The sequence below is a fragment of the Pristiophorus japonicus genome, chromosome 3, assembly GCF_044704955.1.
Source record: "Pristiophorus japonicus isolate sPriJap1 chromosome 3, sPriJap1.hap1, whole genome shotgun sequence".
Lineage (NCBI taxonomy): Eukaryota > Metazoa > Chordata > Chondrichthyes > Pristiophoridae > Pristiophorus > Pristiophorus japonicus.
This window is the reverse complement of record NC_091979.1, coordinates 137,392,306-137,412,226: the sequence shown is the minus strand read 5'-3', so window position 1 is coordinate 137,412,226 and position 19,921 is coordinate 137,392,306. Positions and strand designations below refer to the sequence as shown.

General features: G+C 45.4%; 1 protein-coding gene across 3 annotated transcripts in view; it reads right to left on the bottom strand.

The window, feature by feature from the left end:
- Positions 1-19,921, bottom strand: part of LOC139259903 (PTB domain-containing engulfment adapter protein 1-like) — a 797,963-nt gene that overhangs the window by 262,967 nt on the left and 515,075 nt on the right. For all 3 annotated transcript variants that reach the window (XM_070875832.1, XM_070875834.1, XM_070875833.1), the window contains one exon: positions 11,133-11,204. In XM_070875832.1, coding sequence (XP_070731933.1) covers positions 11,133-11,204 — 72 coding nt within the window. The remainder of the gene's footprint in view (positions 1-11,132; positions 11,205-19,921) is intronic.

Genomic DNA, 19,921 nt, shown 5'->3' with positions numbered 1-19,921 from the left:
ATGCCCGCTGAAAGTTTTCGATGGTTCATGGCTGTACGATGTCCAAGCCCTCCACTTTGTGAGAGTGTTTGGGGCTCTACTGGCAGTCATGCAGGTCAGGTTGCAAGGCAGAACTGCTGACAAGTAGGTTGTGCACCATCATTGACTCTTCCCTTTAAGCGAGGGAAGTAACCTCTGATGCCGCTCGCAATGTGCTCCACTTTGTTCAGCACTCTGCCACTCCACTTCCCTCTTGGAGTGCTAAAGCAGATTTCCAGCAGGGGAGAATCATTAGCTCCTGGCGCTACTTTTTCTACTTTTCAAAAGTTCGCTCATGGCACTATGGAATTTCTAGCTCCATGTAACTCATACTTTAAATTCATTCCCACGATGTGGATGTTGCTGGCAAGGCACGCATTTATTGCCCATCCTAGTTGCCCTTGAGAAGGTGATGGTGAACCTTCTTCTTGAACAGCTGCAGTCTGTGTGGTGAAGGTGATCCCACAATAATGTTAGGTAGCAAGTCCAAGGATGTTGATGATGAATTACACTCCATATACGAGTCCGTTTCGAGGGAACTCGGAGGTGATGGTCTTCCAATACATCTGTTGCCCTCATCCTTCTAGGTAGTGTAGGTCACGTGTTTGGGAAGCGCTGCATAATAAGCCTTGGCGAGTTGCTGCCGTGTATCCTGTAGATAGTACACAGCTAAGAAATGCCAGTAGTTGACAGGATAAATATTTATACTGGTGGATGGGATTCCGTTCAAGTGGACTGCTTTTTCCTGGATGGTATCAAGCTTCTCGAGTGCTGTTGCAACTGAACTTAGACAAGTGGAGAGCATTCTATCACATGCGTGACTTGTGTCTTACAGGTGGTGGAGAGGCTTTGGGGAGTCAGGCAGTGACCCCGTCGCTGAAAAATATCCAGACTCTGACCTGCCCGAGTAGCTGCGGTATTTATGTGGTTGGTCCAGTTGAGTTCTAATTAATGGTGACCCCCATAGGATGTTGAAGGTAGGGAACTCGGTGATGGCAATGCATTGAATGTCACAGCTCTCTCTCTCGTTGGAGATGGTCATTAGCTGGCACTTGTGTGGCGCGTATGTTACTTGCCACGCAAGTGCACATCAGCCCAAGCATAGGTATTGATCAGGTTTTGCTGCATGTGAGCATGGACTACTTTATTGCGAAAATTATGTGGGTTTTGTTGCTAGGTACTTTCTTAAGTTCAGCATCACCAAGCACTATCATAAGCGGATCTCTTGTTGCATGATCCAGAGTGCATCTTTGCTGCTCAAAATCTAGTTAAATGATCCTGGAATCAAGTCATAGAACCCTTGTTGCATATACTAGCTACTGTAATCCTTGTTCTTCCATGAATGCTCACCCTTCTTTACGATAGTAGATTGGAAAGCAGTCTAGTGTGACGCGGCATGATTGTAAACCCACAAACTGGTTAATGTTATATAAAATTCATGAATAAACAAAACAACGTTTTGGCAGTAAGATTTATTCATTTTCTACCATCCACATTCCATGAAACATCAAAAATACAACTTCTGCTGATTTTCTGGGCAGAAACTCACTTTCAAACTAACGGGCTCTGTCTTCTGCTGTTACAAGCAGTGCATATTCATACAACCAGTTTGGTGCCTTTCTGTGAGAGGAAAAGTTCTTTACCATGTCTCAATTCTGTTTGTGTATAAAAGCCATTTTTGATTTGATTAACCCACCATCACAGAAAAGCAGACCATCTTAGTTGGACAATATGTTTGGCTGCTCAGTGGAGGTAATGTGGTGTTGGACGCATGCATAGAAAAGGGTTAGTAGGAATTATGCTGGGCGGGGGGCTGAGTCGGTGATAATTGTCTATTTGATATTGTCTAATAGATTGTGTCTATTTGTACTAACTGAAAGGCAGCCGTTTCTCTGATTGGCTCTCCATTTTCACATAACCTATTGCTGATTGGCCCCCTTGGCAGATAAGCCATACCCTGAAGTTCCTCTGGAATGTGTAACTTTCCAATTTGTAATTCGATCCATTTTGACTTCAGACGCCACAGAGGATAGATCTCCCCAAAAGCCACCAAGTTCCAGCTGAAGATCCTTACCCCAGCTCATGTGCTGCCTCCCTCTGCCAAGTTCCAGCCGAAGTCCCTTACCCCAGCGCAAGTGCGGACTCCACCAGCTGAAGACCCTTACTCCTCCCACAACCAAAGTCGCTTACCCAAGCGCAAGACAATACCCCCGCCCCCCCCCATAGATGGGGCATTGTGTGCGGATTGTTAACCGGTTTATTAGGTATGAAGTGAATAGTTGTAACTTCTGGATTTCATCCAACCCAATGATGTCCCTTGTAACACAGTGGGTAGGAAGAACATCATCCGTCTTCTCTGAGTTCCCTCTCTCCCCTCCGATCTCCCCCCACCCACCTGTGTTTCTCTCCACCCGCCGCCCCCACCCCCCCCACACAAGGCTCTCTCTCTCTCTCACCCCTCCCCCACCCCCACTCCGCCTCCGCAAGCTCGCTCTCGCCCTCCCCAGGCTCTCTCACTTCCTCCCTCAAGCTCTCTCTCTCTATCTCCCAACCAAGCTCTCTCTCTCTCCCCTCAGGCTCTCTCTCGTCCCCAAGCTCTCTCTCCCCCCAGGCTTGCTCTCGCCGCCCCCCCCCCCCCCCCCGCCCCCCGGCTCTCTTCCACCCCCTCTCCCCAAGCTCTCTCCCCGCTTCGTGCTCTCCCTGCCGCCCCGCGCTCCCCAGCGTTGCATTCGGCTGCTCAGTGGAGGCCACGTGATGTTGGACGCATGCGCAGAAAAGGGCTAGTAGGAATTGAGCTGGCGGGGGGGGGGGGGGGGGCGCGGGGCAGAGACGGGGATATTTGTCCTACTCTCGTTTCTGTGCATGTGCAGAAGGGAGACTTAGTCCAAATAGTTACTCTGGTTACTTAATGCTATAGATAAAAAGAAAAAACCCTGCAGATGCTGGAAATCAGAAAACAAAACAGAAAAAGCTGGAAATACTCAGAATTATTGGAGAAACAGAAGTCAACAGTTCGATCGTCAGTCCTTTCCTCAAAACTAAAAGTTATTACAAATGAGCAGCATTTAAAAAGGAACAGAGCAAGATAAAATGGGGAAGGGGGAAATAAAACACATCCATTGTTTAATGTCTGCCGGTTGGTACGAAGTCAAAAAATTCTGTACTCTCCTGGGCGTTAACCCTTTATCAGCTAAATTTATCCTTATAGCAATGTTTAACATATATTAAAACAAAATAATTTGGGGGCCTACAGATAAACCATTCAAAAAAATTACGGACACATTGGGGTAGAAATTCAGGTCCACCTGAAATGGGTTGCACCTACCACTGCTGAACTGTCTTTTTCTGCCGCTGTGGATGAGGTGGCCTCCCATGCGGAATTCAGCTCTTTAGCAATTTTTTGGAGCGGGCCGGAAGTCGGTCATAATGTGGGCGGAAGTGCAGCGGTGAGCACTCGAGAGGGGCGTAAGTGGAGGCGTAAGAGAGTCTCCGCTGCTGTCTGTCATCAGCCTGGCACTGATTGTTAAGTTCAGAATAACTCCACGAGACTGTGTTGTAAGCTGAAACCATTGTGACTTTGGTCTCTTTAATATAACTCCAAAGTGAGGCAGCAGCATGGTGGACTGCCTTTTATACCTGCTTGTCCCGGGTGCACAGGTGACCCATAGGTCTCCCACAGGTGTGCCCCCGAGTGGCAAGTCTTATACATAGGTGAGGTTCACATACACAACATCACTTCCCCCAAAGTCGTAAGTACAGGTTATTTACAGGTTGAGGCGATCTGGCGCTCTGCGTTCCCGGGCATGGGTGAGTTGGTCGGATCATTGCTGCACGGCAGCGCGGCTGGGCTGATCGGACTGTCGGGCTTGGTGGGTTCATCCTTGTGGTTGACAGCGAGGTCAATTGCTGGTTGGGTGTGTGTTGGTGGATCATAGATGGTGAGGTCTCCTTCAAACTGTTCTTGGTTGTCCGTGAATCGCAGTTTGGTCTGATCCAGGTGTTTTCTGCACATTTGTCCATTCAACAATTTCACAACAAGCACTCTTATTCCCCTCCTTGGCGAAGACAGTGCCAGCAATCCAATTGGGACCGTGACCGTAATTTAAAACAAACACCGGGTCACTGACTTCAATATCACGCGATACCGCCATGTGATTGTGATACACGTTATGTCGGTGCCGCCGGGTTACCACGTGATCATTGAGATCCGGGTGGACTAAAGAGAGCCTGGTTTTGAGTGCTGTCTTCATTAACAACTTTGCAGGGAGAAACTCGGTGAGCGAGTGGGGGCGCGTACAGTAGCTGAGCAGAACCCTGGATAACCGGGTCTGCAGGGAGCCGTCCGTTACGCGTTTCAAGCTCTGCTTGATGGTTTGGATTGCCCGTTCCACTAGGCTGTAGGATGCGGGCTTAAATGGGGCAGACCTGACATGCTTAATGCCACTGCGGATCATGAATTCGTTGAATTCCGAGCTGGTGAAACATGGTTCATTATCACTGACAAGGACGTTGGGTAAACCATGGGTGGCGAACATGGCCCCGAGGCTTTCAATGGTGGCAGTGGACGAATATGATGACATTATTTTACATTCAATCCATTTAGAGTAAGCGTCCACTGCTACCAAAAACATCTTCCCTAGAAAGGGGCCAGCAAAATCTATGTGGACCCTGGACCACGGTTTGGAGAGCCATGACCACAGGCTCAGGGGGGCCTCCCTGGGTGCATTGCTCAACTGTGAGCAAGTGTTGCATTGGTGTATGCATGACTCCAATTTGGAGTCAATGCCGGGCCACCAGATGTGCGACCTGGCGATAGCCTTCATCATGATTATGCCTGGGTGGGTACTGTGTAGATTGCGTATAAATGTTTCTCTGTCTTTTTTCGGCAAAATCACGCGCTTCCCCCATCGGAGACAATCAGGTTGAATGGACAATTCGTCCTTGCGTCGGTGAAACGGCTTACTTTCATGTTGCATGTCCCCGGGAACCGCTGACCAGCTCCCATTGAGGACACAGCTTTTTACTAGTGATAGCACAGGGTCTTGGCTAGTCCAGGTCCTGATCTGATGAGCCGTGACGGCTGACCCCTTGCTCTCAAAAGCATCCATTACCAGAAGCAAGCTTGCGGGCTGCGCCATTTCCATCCCGGTGGTGGGCAATGGCAGCCGACTGAGGGCGTCAGCCCAGTTCTCAGTGCCTGGTCTGTGGAAGCTTACATAATCATACGCAGACAATGTTAGTGTCCATCTTTGGATGCGGGACGAAGCATTGGTATTGATACCTTTGCTTTCTGAGATCAGGGAAGTAAGCAGTTTGTGGTCGGTTTCAAGCTCGAACCGGAGACCAAATAGATATTGGTGCATTTTCTTAACCCCGTATACACAAGCCAACGCTTCTTTCTCAACGATACTGTCGGCTCTTTCAGCCTTGGATAAACTTCTGGATGCATATGCAATCGGTTGCAATTTGCCTGACACATTTGCTTGTTGTAACACACAACCGACCCGGTACGACAACGCATCACATGATAGTACTGAACGTTTACATGGGTCATACAATACAAGTAGCTTGCTAGCAGGTTTCTGGCCTTGTTAAAGGCTGTCTCTTGAGATTTAGCCGAAACCCAGTCGTCACCCTTGCATAGCAATAAATGCAAGGGTTCCAGCAAAGTGCTCAACCCCGGTAGAAAGTTACCAAAATAGTTGAGGAGTCCCAGGAACGAACGCAGCTCCGCCACATTCTGTGGTCTGGGTGCATTCTTGATGGCCTCCGTCTTGCAGTCCGTGGGTCTGATGCTGTCTGCCGCAATCTTTCTCCCCAGAAATTCAACCTCTGGTGCCAGGAAAATACACTTGGAGCATTTCAGCCTGAGTCCCACTCTGTCCAGTCACTTTAGAAGCTCTTCCAGGCTGTGCAAGTTGCGACCAGTGATCAAGATGTCGTCTCGGAACACCATGGTGCATGGAACAGATTTCAGCAGACTCTCCATGTTCCTCTGGATGATGGCCACAGCCGAGCGAATCCCAAAGGGACATCTGTGGTACACGAACAGTCCTTTGTGCGTGTTGATGCACGTCAACTTTGTTGACGGTTCAGCCAGCTCCTGTGTCATGTAAGCAGAGGTTAGGTCTAGCTTGGTGAACGACTTTCCCCCTGCTAGCATTGCGATTATGTCCTCCGCTTTGGGTAGTGGGTATTGGTCCTGTACCGAGACTTGGTTGATCGTCATCTTGCAGTCCCCGCAGATTCTGACCGTCCCATCGCTCTTTAGCACCGGCACGATTGGACTGAACCACTCGTTGAACTCGACCGGCGATATGATTTCCTCTCGTTGAAGTCTGTCCAGCTCGATTTCAACTTTCTCTTGCATCATATATGGGACTGCTCGGGCCTTGTGATGAACGGGCCGTGCCCCAGGAACAAGATGGATCTGCACCTTGGCGCCTGTGAAGTTGCCGATGCCTGACTCAAATAACGCCGGAAATTTGTTTAGCACCTGGGCGCACGGGGCGTCATCCACTGAAGACAGTGCTTTGATGTCATCCCAGTTCTACCGGATCTTGCCTAGCCAGCTCCTGCCGAACAGCGTTGGGCCACAATCCATAGTGGTAAATCATGCACCATTCCGTCATACGATACTTTCACTGCCGCTCTGCCGATAACAGGTATGAGTTCTTTGGTGTAAGTGCACAGCGTTGTGTGAATCGGGCTCAGTTTTGGCCTCTTTGCCTTGTTGCCCCACAGTTTCTCAAAAGCCTTCTGGCTCATAATCGATTGACTCACCCCCATGTCCAATTCCATGAAGACTGGAATGCCGTTAAGTTTAACTTTTAACATTATCGGAGGGCTTTTGGTGGTGAAGGTGTGTGCCCCATACACTTCCTCCTTATCCTCAGGTTGAGTTGCCTCTCCTGCTCGTTCAGTGTGATCCGCACTGGATCGGTCGTCCTCTGCTGACTCTGCCACGTGGTGAGTCCGAGGTCGCTTGCACATTCGCTAGAGGTGCCCCATTGTTCCACAGCCCTTGCACACATAGTGCTTGAATCGACATAGATGGACTCTATGACTGTCCCTGCAGCGCCAGCATGGTGTTAATGGATTCACATTAGCATTCCACAGCAGCCTTTGAGTCACCCTAGGCCTGGCCTCTGCAGTCGTGTGGGCCCTACCATGTACAGTTCTGTCTGCTGAGGGCATTATTTTATGCACAGTACTTGCCGGTGAGCTTCGATGCTGTGAAGATATTTGTTTCGTGTTGTCGCTCGTGGATATGAAAGCCTGGGCTATTGTGATGGCCTTGCTCAGATCTCGGGATTCGGCAGACAGCAGTTTGCGAAGAATGACCACATGGCTGATTCCAAGCACGAAAAAGTCCCGCAACATTTCCCCCAAAGATCTGACAAATTCACACTGTCTCGCAAGGCATCTTAGTTCGGCACGTTCTGGCCCTCGGAGCGATGGTGCGTGTAAAAGCGATACCTGGCCATTAGGATGCGCTCCTTCGGCTTGAGGTGTTCCCAAACCAGCGTGCACAGCTCTGTGTTAGTCTTGTCCGTTGCTTTGACTGGTGCCAGCAGATTTTTGACGAGGCCATATATGGAAAACCCACATACGGTGAGGGGAATCACCCTGAGCTTGACCACCATCTCAGCCATGTCCAGCTCGTAGGCAATGAAATACTGGTTGAGACGCTCAACGAAGGCTTCCCAATCATCATCCTCAACAAATCTCTCAAGAATACCAACGGCAGTCATTTCCACGTAAAAGTTCGTGCTCTGTAACTCGTCGCCTATTATTATGTTCAGAATAACTCCACAAGACTGGGTTGTAAGCTCAAACCATTGTGACCTTGGTCTCTTTGATGTAACTCCAAAGTGAGGAGGTAGCATGATGGATTGCCTTTTATAACTGCTTGCCCAGGGTGCACCGGTGACCCTTAGGGCTCCCACAGGGGTGCCCCCTGATGGCAAGTCTTACACATTGGGGAGGTTTGCATACATAACACATACAAATATATGGGGTCAAAATTCAGGGTCTCAAAGAGACCCGTTAATGCACGTTTGTGGCAGTCATTCCTAAAATTCGAATGGCCGCTGCTTTGGTGTCAACAGGCCGACCCAACCTAAATTTAAGTCAGGGATTTTCGGCCTGGACTCCATTCCACCCAAGTAGTTGCACCGCCGATATAAATGAATAAAAAAATACTTACCAGCCATTTTCAGCTTGATCCGTCAATCCCCTGCCGTTCGTTGTCCCTGACAGGTTTTTCTGCCGGTTCAGCCTCTGAAGACTAGGGGAGGGCCCACTGCCGTGCCTGCAATACAAAAATGTTTGCCGGCCGACTTGCTGATCGGCCGCCAAAATACTGCCCCCCAGGTTCGACCGAACTCCCTCTTGGGTACCAGGCTGCAGGCCTGGCCGAAACCCTCCATGGTGGCCCAGTGGCCAAAGTTAAAAAAAAGTCTGAATCCCTCCCCTTTAACGGAGGGGTGCGCACAAGCGCTGTGACATCACCATGTTGATTGACAGTGGCAGACGGCACAAGCTCCCCATTTTCAGCCAGTCAGCCTGGCTTTGAGTCTAAGGCCCGCCCCCATTATAATGCATTTCCTGTAGGACTTTGAAAAACATTCAAAATCCTAAAAATGGATCTACTCACCGCATCAAGTGTTCCAGTGGTGAGTACCAGCTAAAAACTCAAAGCTGCGCCAGCTTTCTGGTGCACTTGAATTTCGACCCCCAAGTATGCATGCACCCTCTCCCTGGCAACTGGTTGAGGCTGAACTTAAGAGCAGATAAAGTTGAGAGGATATTTAATAGAGGTGTTCAAAATCATGATGGGTCATGACAGAGTAGATAGAGAGAAACTATTTCCATTGGCAGAAGGGTTGAGACCAAGAATACACAAATTTAAGCTGATTGGCAGAAGAACCAAAGGCGACATGAGGAAAAACTTTTTTACACAGCAAGTGGTTAGGATCTGGGATGCACTGCCTGAAAGGGTGGTGGAGGCAGATTCAATCGTGGCTTTCAAAAGGGAATTGACTAAGCTCCTGAAAGAAAAAAAATTGCAGGGCTACGGGGAAAGTGCGGGGCGGGGGTGGGGGGTGGTGGTTGGATGGGACTAGCTGAAGTGCTCTTGCAGAGAACCGGCACGGGCTCGACAGGCCGAATTACCTCCTACTGTGCTGTAACCATTCTATGATTCTATGAACCAGACTGTTCACAAACTTAATGCCGTATTTGACCCTGAGATGAGCTCCCAACCACGTATCTGCTCCATCACCAAGATCGCGTAGTTCCATTTCTGTAACATCACCCGACTCTGCTCCTGCCTCAGCTCACTGCTGCTGAAACCCTCATCCAATCCTTTGTTACCTCTAGACTTGACTATTACAATGCTTCCCTGGTCAGCCTCCCATCTTCCACCCTACATAAACTTGAGCTCATCTAAATCCCTGCTGCCCATATCCTAACTAAGTCCTATTTAACCATCACCCTTATGCTTGTTGACCTACTTTGGCTCCCGGTATGGCAATGCCTCTATTTAAAAATTCTCATCCTTGTTTTCAAATCCCTCCAGAGCCTCATCCTTCCCTATCTCTGTAACCTCATCAAGCAACACACATCCAGAATCTACAACACTCCTCCAATTCTGGCCTTTTTTGCATCTTCGATTGTAACCGTTCTAGCATTGATGGCCGTGGCTACATCTGTCTTGGCCGCCATCTCTGGAAATCTCTCCTACACCTATTTGTTTCTCTACCTCGCTCTCCTCCTGTAAGACATTCCTTAAAACCTACCAGTTCGATCAAGCTTTTGGTCATCTATTCTAATGTCTCCTTATGTGGTTCGGTAAACGCTCCTGTGAAGCACCTTGGAATGTTTGACTATGTAAAAGGCTCTATAAAAATGCAAGTTGTCATTGTTGAAAACAATATTCACAATAAACTTTAATGAAGCTTTTGAAATTTGTTTTCTAGCTTTTGTTTAAATAATTTTGCGAAATAATTATGTAGAAACTGCTCAAATCAACCAAAAAAACATCTGTACAGCTGATTACAAACATACAAATAATGATGGACAGGAAAAGACACTCTGGTTCATCCAGCCTGTCCCACACAATCTTGTGCATCACAATATATACACTCCCCATCCGACCCCACCTAAAAGCCGTGTCATTTCCTGGGAGAGGTGAAAAGCCAGATAAAAACCTAGACCAATTTGTGGAAATAAATCTGGAAATCTTGAACAGTACTGATGCATCCTCAGAAATTAGACACACTGTACATCCTCAGACTACACAATCTAAATTCAGGTCGCAGTTCTTGGCAAAAAATATCAAATCCTTGTCAAGAGCTTTTGAGAGAGGTCAAACAAAATCTTTAACGAAGGCATTAAAAGCCAATGCAATGGACAAATGTAATTTTGTCACTGTGAAAATGTAATTTCTTGAGTTATTAAAAATTTTGCTTAGACTCTTTTTGAATATTATAAAATTCAGTTATTGAGGAAAATGGCATATTTCAGAAAGCTTTTTTAATGATTTTGGAGGGACAGTAAAGGTTTGTAGACAGGAAAGTATGCTGGTGTAAAATATTGAATATAGTACAGATAGTTGCTATTGAGTTTCCATGTGTATAATTTTGTGATGTCTTTGACCAGTTCCCTTGCAAGTTCTTAGACTAATTCAGTTATGGTTAATATCAAATTCCAATAAAACCATAATTAAGAAAAAAATAAATGCACTTAACTTGGTTATTTTTTTTTGAAGAGTAAGAAGTGCGATTAAGTTTACTTGGAAATAAAAATCAATAAACAGATGAATAATCCCTGTAGCTAAATTGGTTTCAAATGATTGCTTCACTGATTAGCTGTAGTAGGAGTTTAGCACAAAATTTCTTCCTCGAAGATTGCGTAAAGTAAGCATCTTAGCACATTTGTGCTCAGACGAGTAAGGAGCCACTTTCCCCAATAAATATCAAATTAATTTTGCTCTCATGTTCGGAGCATCACAGGCTTAGGAAGTGGATACTTTTAACGTCTCATTTGAGAAATGAATCAAGATGAATCTAAAGAGGAGTGAAACCAAGTTAAACTGGGGAAATGCATACCTTGAGTTTACGAACAGCATCCTTCACAATTTCTGTACCCTTTGGTTGTTCAACTTCAGCATTGCCAAGAAACTGAAAGATATAATTGCAATTATTGAAACAACATTTAGCTTCAAATCACCTGGCTACATTTCTGTCTCAGTAGAGAAATTAAAGATCAATCAACCTCTAACTGGAATGACACAGGCAGCAGTTCTCTACAGAAATTCTGAAAACAAATTTAACAAAAAATACAGCATTTCATACAGCATTCAGAATAGGATGTTGTTATCAAAGTATAATTCAAATACACAGAACGAAAAACTTCAACAGTTCCAAATATTGCAGTTGATTTTTTTGTTTACCTATTCAATTATCCTGAAGCATTGTAGGCTATTGTTTTTTTCTCTCATGAAAGGATTCGATGAAAACCAAACCTCAAACTGCATGCAATTTAAGTGAATTCCCTCCTAGTATTACACTCCCTGCCATATTGCTACATCAAAATTAAAATGTAAATAATCATAACTGGATGTTATCTATACACGTCTAAACATATATATATGTATATCAAGTTTTCACAAGTTTAAGAATCAGAATACACTGTGCCAAGTAGAAAGCAGCATGTCTGTTGACATTGATAAATGTTTAAAAAGTAGGAAGTATATACTGGAGAAAATGACAGAAACAGCAATCCAATATTCCCTGGGCATTGCTGGTACTTTTCCTCACCCAGCAAATTTCCTGTGCATGTGCGGCCAGAGGCACGCGCAATCAGGGTTTACAACAAATACCCGGTGTAAAAGATCGCACACATGCAGCCACACGCTATGACCAAATTTCCTTGACTGTTTGCTCAAGTCTATCAATCCCTGCATCTGAATGCATCTTGGCATGTTGTAATGCTCCGCCGCCAGGTTAAGGAGCGTGCACTCGAATTTCCAGCAATTACACTGGTTAAAAATAGATGTAAAATTAAGCCCAGAATTTTAGGTGCAACAATAAATAAAGTCATTTTTCTGATGTCTTATTGTGATTTTTTAAACCAAGTTTTATTTATTTTCACTGAAACCTGCACTGTGTTTTCTGTTTCTTAGAATGTATTTTTCTGGCATCAATACGTTACTTGAAATTGAACAGCTTCTCCGATTGTAGGTTCTTAAAGATGCCATACCTAATGCGCATGAGTGATGGTTAAATCATAGAATCATAGAAATTTACGGCAAATAAGGAGGTCAATTGGCCCATCATTTCTGTGCTGGCTGAAAAAGATCTATCTAGCCTAATCTCACTTTCCAGCTCTTGCTCCGGAGCCCTGTAGGTTACGGCACTTCAAGTGCATATCCAAGTACTTTTTCAATGTGATGAGGGTTTCTAGCTCTACCACCGTTTCAGGCAGTGAGTTCCAGACCTCCAGCACCCTTTGGGGGGAACAAAATTCTCCTCAACTCCCTTATAATCCTTCTACCAAATACTTTAAATCTATGCCCTCTTGGTTGTTGACTTCTCTGCTAAGGGAAATAGGTGCTTCCTATCCACTTTATCTAGGCCCCTCATCATTTTATACACCTAAGTTAAGTCTCTCTTCAGCCACTTCTGTTCCAAAGAAAACAATCCCAGCCTATCCAATCTTTCCTCATAGCTAAACTTTGCCAGTCCTGGCAACACCCTTGTAAATCTCCCCTGTACCCTCTCTAGTGCGATCACATCTTTCCTGTATTGCAGTACTCTAGCTGTGTCCTATCTAATGTTTTATACAGTTCAAACACAATCTCCCTGCTCTTACATTACAACAGTGACTACACTTCAAAAAGTACTTAATTGGCTGTAAAGTGTTTTGGGACATCCAGTGGTCGTGAAAGGCGCTTTATAAATACAAGTTTTTCTTTTTTTCTTTCTTGTATTCTATGCCTCTGCTAATAAAGGAAAGTATCCTATATGTATTCTTAACCATCTTATCTACCTGACCTGCTACCTTCTGGGATCTGTGGACCTGCACTCCAAAATCCCAGTAAAAGATCCCCTTGGAATGAGTGATCAAAGCATGATTGAGTTTCAAATTCAGATGGAAGGTGAGAAAGTTGGATCTCTAACCAGCGTACTAAGCGTAAATAAAGGAGACTATAAAGGTATGAGGGCAGAGTTGGCTAAAATGGACTGGGAAAATAGATTGAAGTGTGGGACGGTTGATGAACAGTGGTGTACATTTAAGGAGATATTTCACAACTCTCAAGAAAAATATATTTTGGTAAGGAGGAAAGGGTGCTAGAGAAAAGAAAGCCATCCGTGGCTAACTAAAGAAATAAAGGACGGTACCCGATTAAAAACAAGGGCATACAAAGTGGCCAAAACTAATGGGAGGACAGAAGATTGGGAAGATTTTAAAAGCCAGCAAAGAACGACTAAAAAAATGATTAAGAAAGAGAAAGTAGACTATGAAAGTAAACTAGCACAAAATATAAAAACAGATAGTAAGAGTTTCTATAGGTATATAAAAAGAAAAAGAGTTGGTAAGTAAATGTTGGTCCATCAGAGGTCGAGACCCGGGAATTAGTAATGGGGATCATGGAGATGGCAGGAACTCTAAACAAATATTTTGTATCAGTTTTTACGGTAGATGACACTAACAATATTCCAACAGTGGATAGTCAAGGGGCTATAGGGGGGGAGGAACTTAACACAATCACAATCACTAAGGTGCTCAGTAAGATAATGGGACTAAATGCAGATAAATCCCCTGGACTTGATGTCTTGTATCCTAGGGTTTTAAGAGAAATAGCGGCAGTGATTGTGGATGCTTTGGTTGTAATTTACCAAAATTCCCTGCATTCTGGGGAGGTCCCTGCAGGCTGCAAATGTAACGCCCCTATTCAAAAAAGGACACAGACAAAATGCAGGAAACTATAGATCAGTTAGCCTAACATCTATAGTTGGGAAAATGTTGGAGTCCATTATGAAAGAAGCAGCAACACGACATTTGGAAAAGCAAAATTTGGTCAGGCAAAGTCAGTATGGATTTATGAAGGGGAAGTCATGTTTGACAAATTTGCAGGAATTCTTTGAGGATGTAACGAACAGGGTAGATAAAGGGGATCCAGTGGATGTGGTGTATTTGGACTTCCAGAAGGCATTTGACAAGGTGCCACACAAAAGGTTACTGCACAAGATAAAAGTTCACAGGTTTGGGGGTAATATATTAGCATGGATAGAAGATTGGCTGAAAAACAGAAAACAGAGAGTTGGAATAAATGGTTCATTCTCGGATTGGCAATCAATAACGAGTGCGGTGCCACAGGGGTCAGTGCTGGGAACCCAACTATTTGGGAAAGGGGACTGAGTGTAACGTAGCCAAGTTTACTGATGATATAAAGATGGGAGGAAGGGCAATGTGTGAGGAGGACATAAAGAGGCTGCAAAAGGACATAGACAGGTTAAGTGAGAGGGCAAAAAATTGGCAGATGGAGTGTAATGTTGGAAAGTGTGAGGAGGTCATGCACTTTGACAGAAAAAAAATCATAGAGCAAATTATTATTTAAATTGAGAAAGATTGCAAAGTGCTGCAGTATAGCGGGACCTGGGGGTACTTGTGCATGAAACACAGGGGAATGGTATGCAGGTACAGCAAGTGATCAGGAAGGCCAATAGAATCTTGGCCTTTATTGCAAAGGGGATGAAGTATAAAAGCAGGGAAGTCTTGTTAGAGCTGTACAGGGTATTGGTGAGGCCACACCTGGAATACTGCGTGCAGTTTTGGTTTCCATATTTACAAAAGGATATACTTGCGATGGAGGCAGTTCAGAGAAGATTCACTCGGTTGATCCTGGGGATGAGGGGGTTGACTTATGAGGAAAGGTTGAGTAGGTTGGGCCTCTACTCATTGGAATTCAGAAGACTGAGAGGTGATCTTATCGAAACGTAAAGGATTATGAGGGGGCTTAACAAGTTGGATGCAGAGAGGATGTTTCCACTGGTGGGGGAGACTAGAACTAGATGGTTTGATCTTAGAATAAGGGGCCGCCCATTTAGAACTGAGATGAGGAGAAATTTCTTCTCTCAGAGGGTTGTGAATCTGTGGAATTAGCTGCCTCAGAGAGCTGTGGTAGCTGGGACATTAAATAAATTTAAGACAGAAATAGACAGTTTGTGAAACGATAAGGGTATAAGGGGTTATGGGGAGCGGGCAGTGAAGTGGAGCTGAGTCCATGATCAAATCAGCCATGATCTTATTGAATGGCGGAGCAGGCTTGAGGGGCCGTATGGCCTACTCTTGCTCCTATTTCTTATGTTCTTATGTCCCTCGGTTCCCCTACATTGCTCAGTATTCCACCTGTTATTGTCTATTCCTTTGCTTAGTTAGTCCTCTCCAAATGCATTACCTCACACGTCTCTGAATTGAATTCCATTTATCACTTTACTGCCCATTTGACCAGTCTATTGATATCTTCCTGCAGTCTACAGCTTTCTTCTTCATTATCAACCACACGGCCAATTTTTGTATCATCTATAAACTTCTTAATCGTGCCCCATACGATAAAGTCTAAGGACCCGAACTTGGTCAAAGCTAAGGCCCGCCAAGTGCCACCCAAAGGACCGTATCGAGATACCTGACGGTACTTTGGGCGGGAGATTCCTCAAAAAGACCTGCAAAGACCACCCGGCGGCAAAAAAATGACTTACGCCCTGAATGTGGGTAGCAGCGGGCAGGAGCTCCCAATCTCAGCGGCAAATGCAATCCTCGCCAAAATGCCATCAAGGATTGAGTCGGGCCCAAGGAGGGGGGGGTAAACATAAAAATAAAAAATTACACAAAAAAAACACTGGAAAACCTTCAGGGGACCCCATCCATCTGAATCGCTGGAAAAAAAAGTTTACTAACCTTTTTTTGCAGGTCTTCATACTTACTTGAGGTTAGACCTGCCTCCACGCAGCGGTCCTTCCCCTGCTGCCGTCGACTCCCGCCCAGAGCAATCTGGCAGCTCGGCGGGTGCGAGGTCACTTATATGTCTTGCGCGCTAGCGGACATCAACAGGCGGTTCCCAGCGGTCCTTCCCTCCTCTCTGCCGCCGGGAGGCCGAGAGGAAACTGGCACCGAGGGGAGACCGCCCAGAAAGTTTGGCGGTCGTCGGCGGCAGCGGGTGGTGAATGCACCAAGTTCGAGGCCTAAATCATTGATATATACCACAAAATGCAAGGGACTTAGTACACAGCCCTGCAGAACCCCACTGGAAACAGCCTTCCAATCACAAAAACACCCATCGACCATTAACCTTTGCATTCTGCCACTGAGCCAATTTTGGATCCAACTTGCCATTTTCCCTTGGATCCCATAGGCTTTTACTTTTTTGATCAACCTGCCATGTGGAACCTTGTCAAAAGCCTTGCTAAAATTCATGTAGACTACATCAAACACGCGACCCTCATCAACCTTCATTATTACCTCCTCAAAAAATGCAATCAATTTAGTCAGACACAGCCTTCCTTTAACAAATCCATGCTAACTGTCTTTAATTAATCATGTGTTTTTAAATGTCGATTGGTACTGTCCCTCAGAATTTTTGCCAATAACTTGCCCACCACCTAGGTTCGGCTGACCGGCCTATAATTACTCAGTCTATCCTTTTCTCCCTTTTTAAACAATGGTTAAATGAGTTGAATTTCAATTTTCATATTTAAAGTAGGAATTAATGGCGTGAGTTTTGTACTTTCCTTGGGCCTCAATTATTTATGCTGTTATCAGTTTGCTTATGCTGGTGAGATTGGCAGGAAATTCAGGCGTAAATTGACATCAGCAAAATGGGTGTAACTTCCTGATTACACCCCCAAAGGAAATTCCAACCCACACCCTCCTTCCACCGCCTCCCCGCCCCACCCCCCACCCCTCCACAATAAGGCAGCAATTCAAACAGGAATATAGTTTCACAGGCATCAACAACCTTTTGGTTCCTTGTCCATGTGTCCATTCTTCACGTGAGCTTTGTTTAAGCATGTTTAAGCATGACAACCAAGCTTGACCCTGTCCTTACTTGATGGCCATTGGGGCCATTAATTAATTTGCAGGAGCAGAAATTGTATTCGATCTTTTTCCTTCAATAGTTGAGACATTGAAAGTTATCTGGATGACTCAATGAAGTGGATTTCTATCCCAAGTGGAATTTGGGCTGTGATAGTTCCAGTGGGAGGCCTGGTCCACTTTGAGGTCCAGGAGTCATCAGTATAGGGATGGCGGGTTACGGCTGGAGAAAAAGTGCATCCGGGTAGCCCGCCAGCTCTGGCCCACCGCAACAGATGGCTCGAATGGCTTCCGAGCCGGAAGAAGGTGCATTAATGCGGGGGAGGGGGAGGTGTAGGGAAGAGAGAAAGAGAGCTGCAGTGGCAGTAATCCAGGTTACTTTTCTGAAGCCTGCAAGAGAAACATAGAAACATAGAAAATAGGTGCAGGAGTAGGCCATTCGGCCCTTCGAGCCTGCACCACCATTCAATAAGATCATGGCTGATCATTCACTTCAGTACTCCTTTCCTGCTTTCTCTCCAAACCAATTGATCCCTTTAGCCATCAGGGCCATATCTAACGCCCTCTTGAATATATCTAACGAACTGGCATCAACAACTCTCTGCGGTGGAGAATTCCAGAGGTTAACAACGCTCTGAGTGAAGAAGTTTCTCCTCATCTCAGTCCTAACTGGCTTACCTCTTATCCTTAGACTGTGACCCCTGGTTCTGGACTTCCTCAACATTGGGAACATTCTTCCTGCATCTAACCTGTCCAGTCCCGTCAGAATTTTATATGTTTCTATGAGATCTCCTCTCATTCTTCTAAATGCCAATGTATAAAGGCCCAGTTGATCCAGTCTCTCCTCATGCGTCAGTCCCGCCATCCCGGGAATCAATCTGGTGAACCTTCGCTGCACTCCCTCAATAGCAAGAACGTCCTTCCTCAGATTAGGAGACCAAAACTGAACACAATATTCAAGGAGAGGCTTCACCAAGGCCCTATACAACATGCAGTAAGACCTCCCTGCTTCTATACTAAAATCTCCTAGCAATGAAGGCCAACATGCCATTTGTTTTCTTCACCACCTGCTGTACCTGCATGCCAACTTTCAATGACTGATGTACCATGACACCCAGGTCTTGTTGCACCTCCCCTTTTCCTAATCTGCCGCCATTCAGATAATATTCTGCCTTCATGCTTTTGCCACCAAAGTGGATAACCTCATATTTATCCACATTATACTGCATCTGCCACGCATTTGTCCACTCACCTAACCTGTCCAAGTCATTCTGCAGCCTCTTAGCATCCTCCTCACAGCTCACACCGCCATCCAGCTTAGTGTCATCTGCAAACTTGGAGATATTACACTCAATTCCTTCATCTAAATCATTGATGTATATTGTAAATAGCTGGGGTCCCAGCACTGAGCCCTTCGGCACCCCACTAGTCACTGCCTGCCATTCTGAGAAGGACCCGTTTATCCCTTCTTTCTACTTCCTGTCCACCAATCAATTCTCTATCCACACCAATACATTATCCCCAGTATCATGTGCTCCTACACTTCCTGGCCCCACAAAAAACCTACTTTTGGCATCCTCTTTGGCCAGGCCAGTGATACTGACCCGTGCATGTATGACACACGCTCCACCAAATTCAGTCCAAAAATGGACATGGGGTCCAATGTAGAACAGCATTTTAAAAGGGCCTACTGCTTGAATCAGGGGGCCACGTCGTCCACCCAGTGACAGGCCTGGGAAAACATTCTGATGACAACAAGGATGGTAGGTCATTGCCCACCATTTCCATGTACTACTGTCCCGTTCCTGTGGAGGGGGTGGCCTGAACCCTCACACTTCTATCACAGTCAGCAGTGCATTTTTCCTTTATTTACCTGATTTTATTTATTTCTTTTTCAGAAAACGGAGTTTGTGGCGGGGACTGAAAACAATGGCTTTGGTTTTCTCAATATTTAATTGGAGAAAATTTCTGCTCATCCAGAACTGGATGTCGGACAAGCAGTCTGACAATTTAGAGACCGTGGAGGGGTCGAGAGAAGTGGTGGTGAGGTAGAGCTGGGTGTTGGCAGCGTACATGTGGAAACTTATGCTGTGTTTTCAGAAGATGTCGCAGATGAGAAATAGGAGGGAGGCCAAGGATAGATCCTTGGGGGACACCAGAGGTAACGATGCAGGAGCAAGAAGCGAAGCCATTACAGGTAATTCTCTGGCTACGATTAGATAGATAAGAATGAAAAAGTTAGACAAATGTGAGGTATTACATTTTGGTAAGAAAAATAAGGAGGTTACATATTACTTGGAAAATAATAATCTAAAGGGGGGTACAGGAGCAAAGGGATCGAGGAATACAAATACACAAATCACTGAAAATAGTGACACAGGTTAATAAAGCCAATAAAAAAAGAAAAACAATCACTCAGGTTTATTTCTAGAGGGATAGAACTGAAAAGTAGAGAAGTTATGTTAAATTTGTAGTGAACCTTAGAGCACAGTAGTGTCTACATTTCTGGTCACCGGGTTATAAAAAAGGAATTGAGGCACTAGAGAGGATGCAAAAAGATTTACATGGATGACACCAGAACTGTTATGTATGTAAACTTTATAATAGTGTAAGACTTGCCACCAGGGGGAGCACCTGTTGGAGAACCAAGGGTCACCTGCACACCTCGTGCAAGCAAGTATAACAGGTTGTCTGCCATGCTGATTCTTCACTCTGGAGTTTGATTAAAGAGACTAAGGTCACATCAGTTTGAGCTTACAACACACAGTTTTGTGGAGTTATTTGGAACATAAAAATTGGC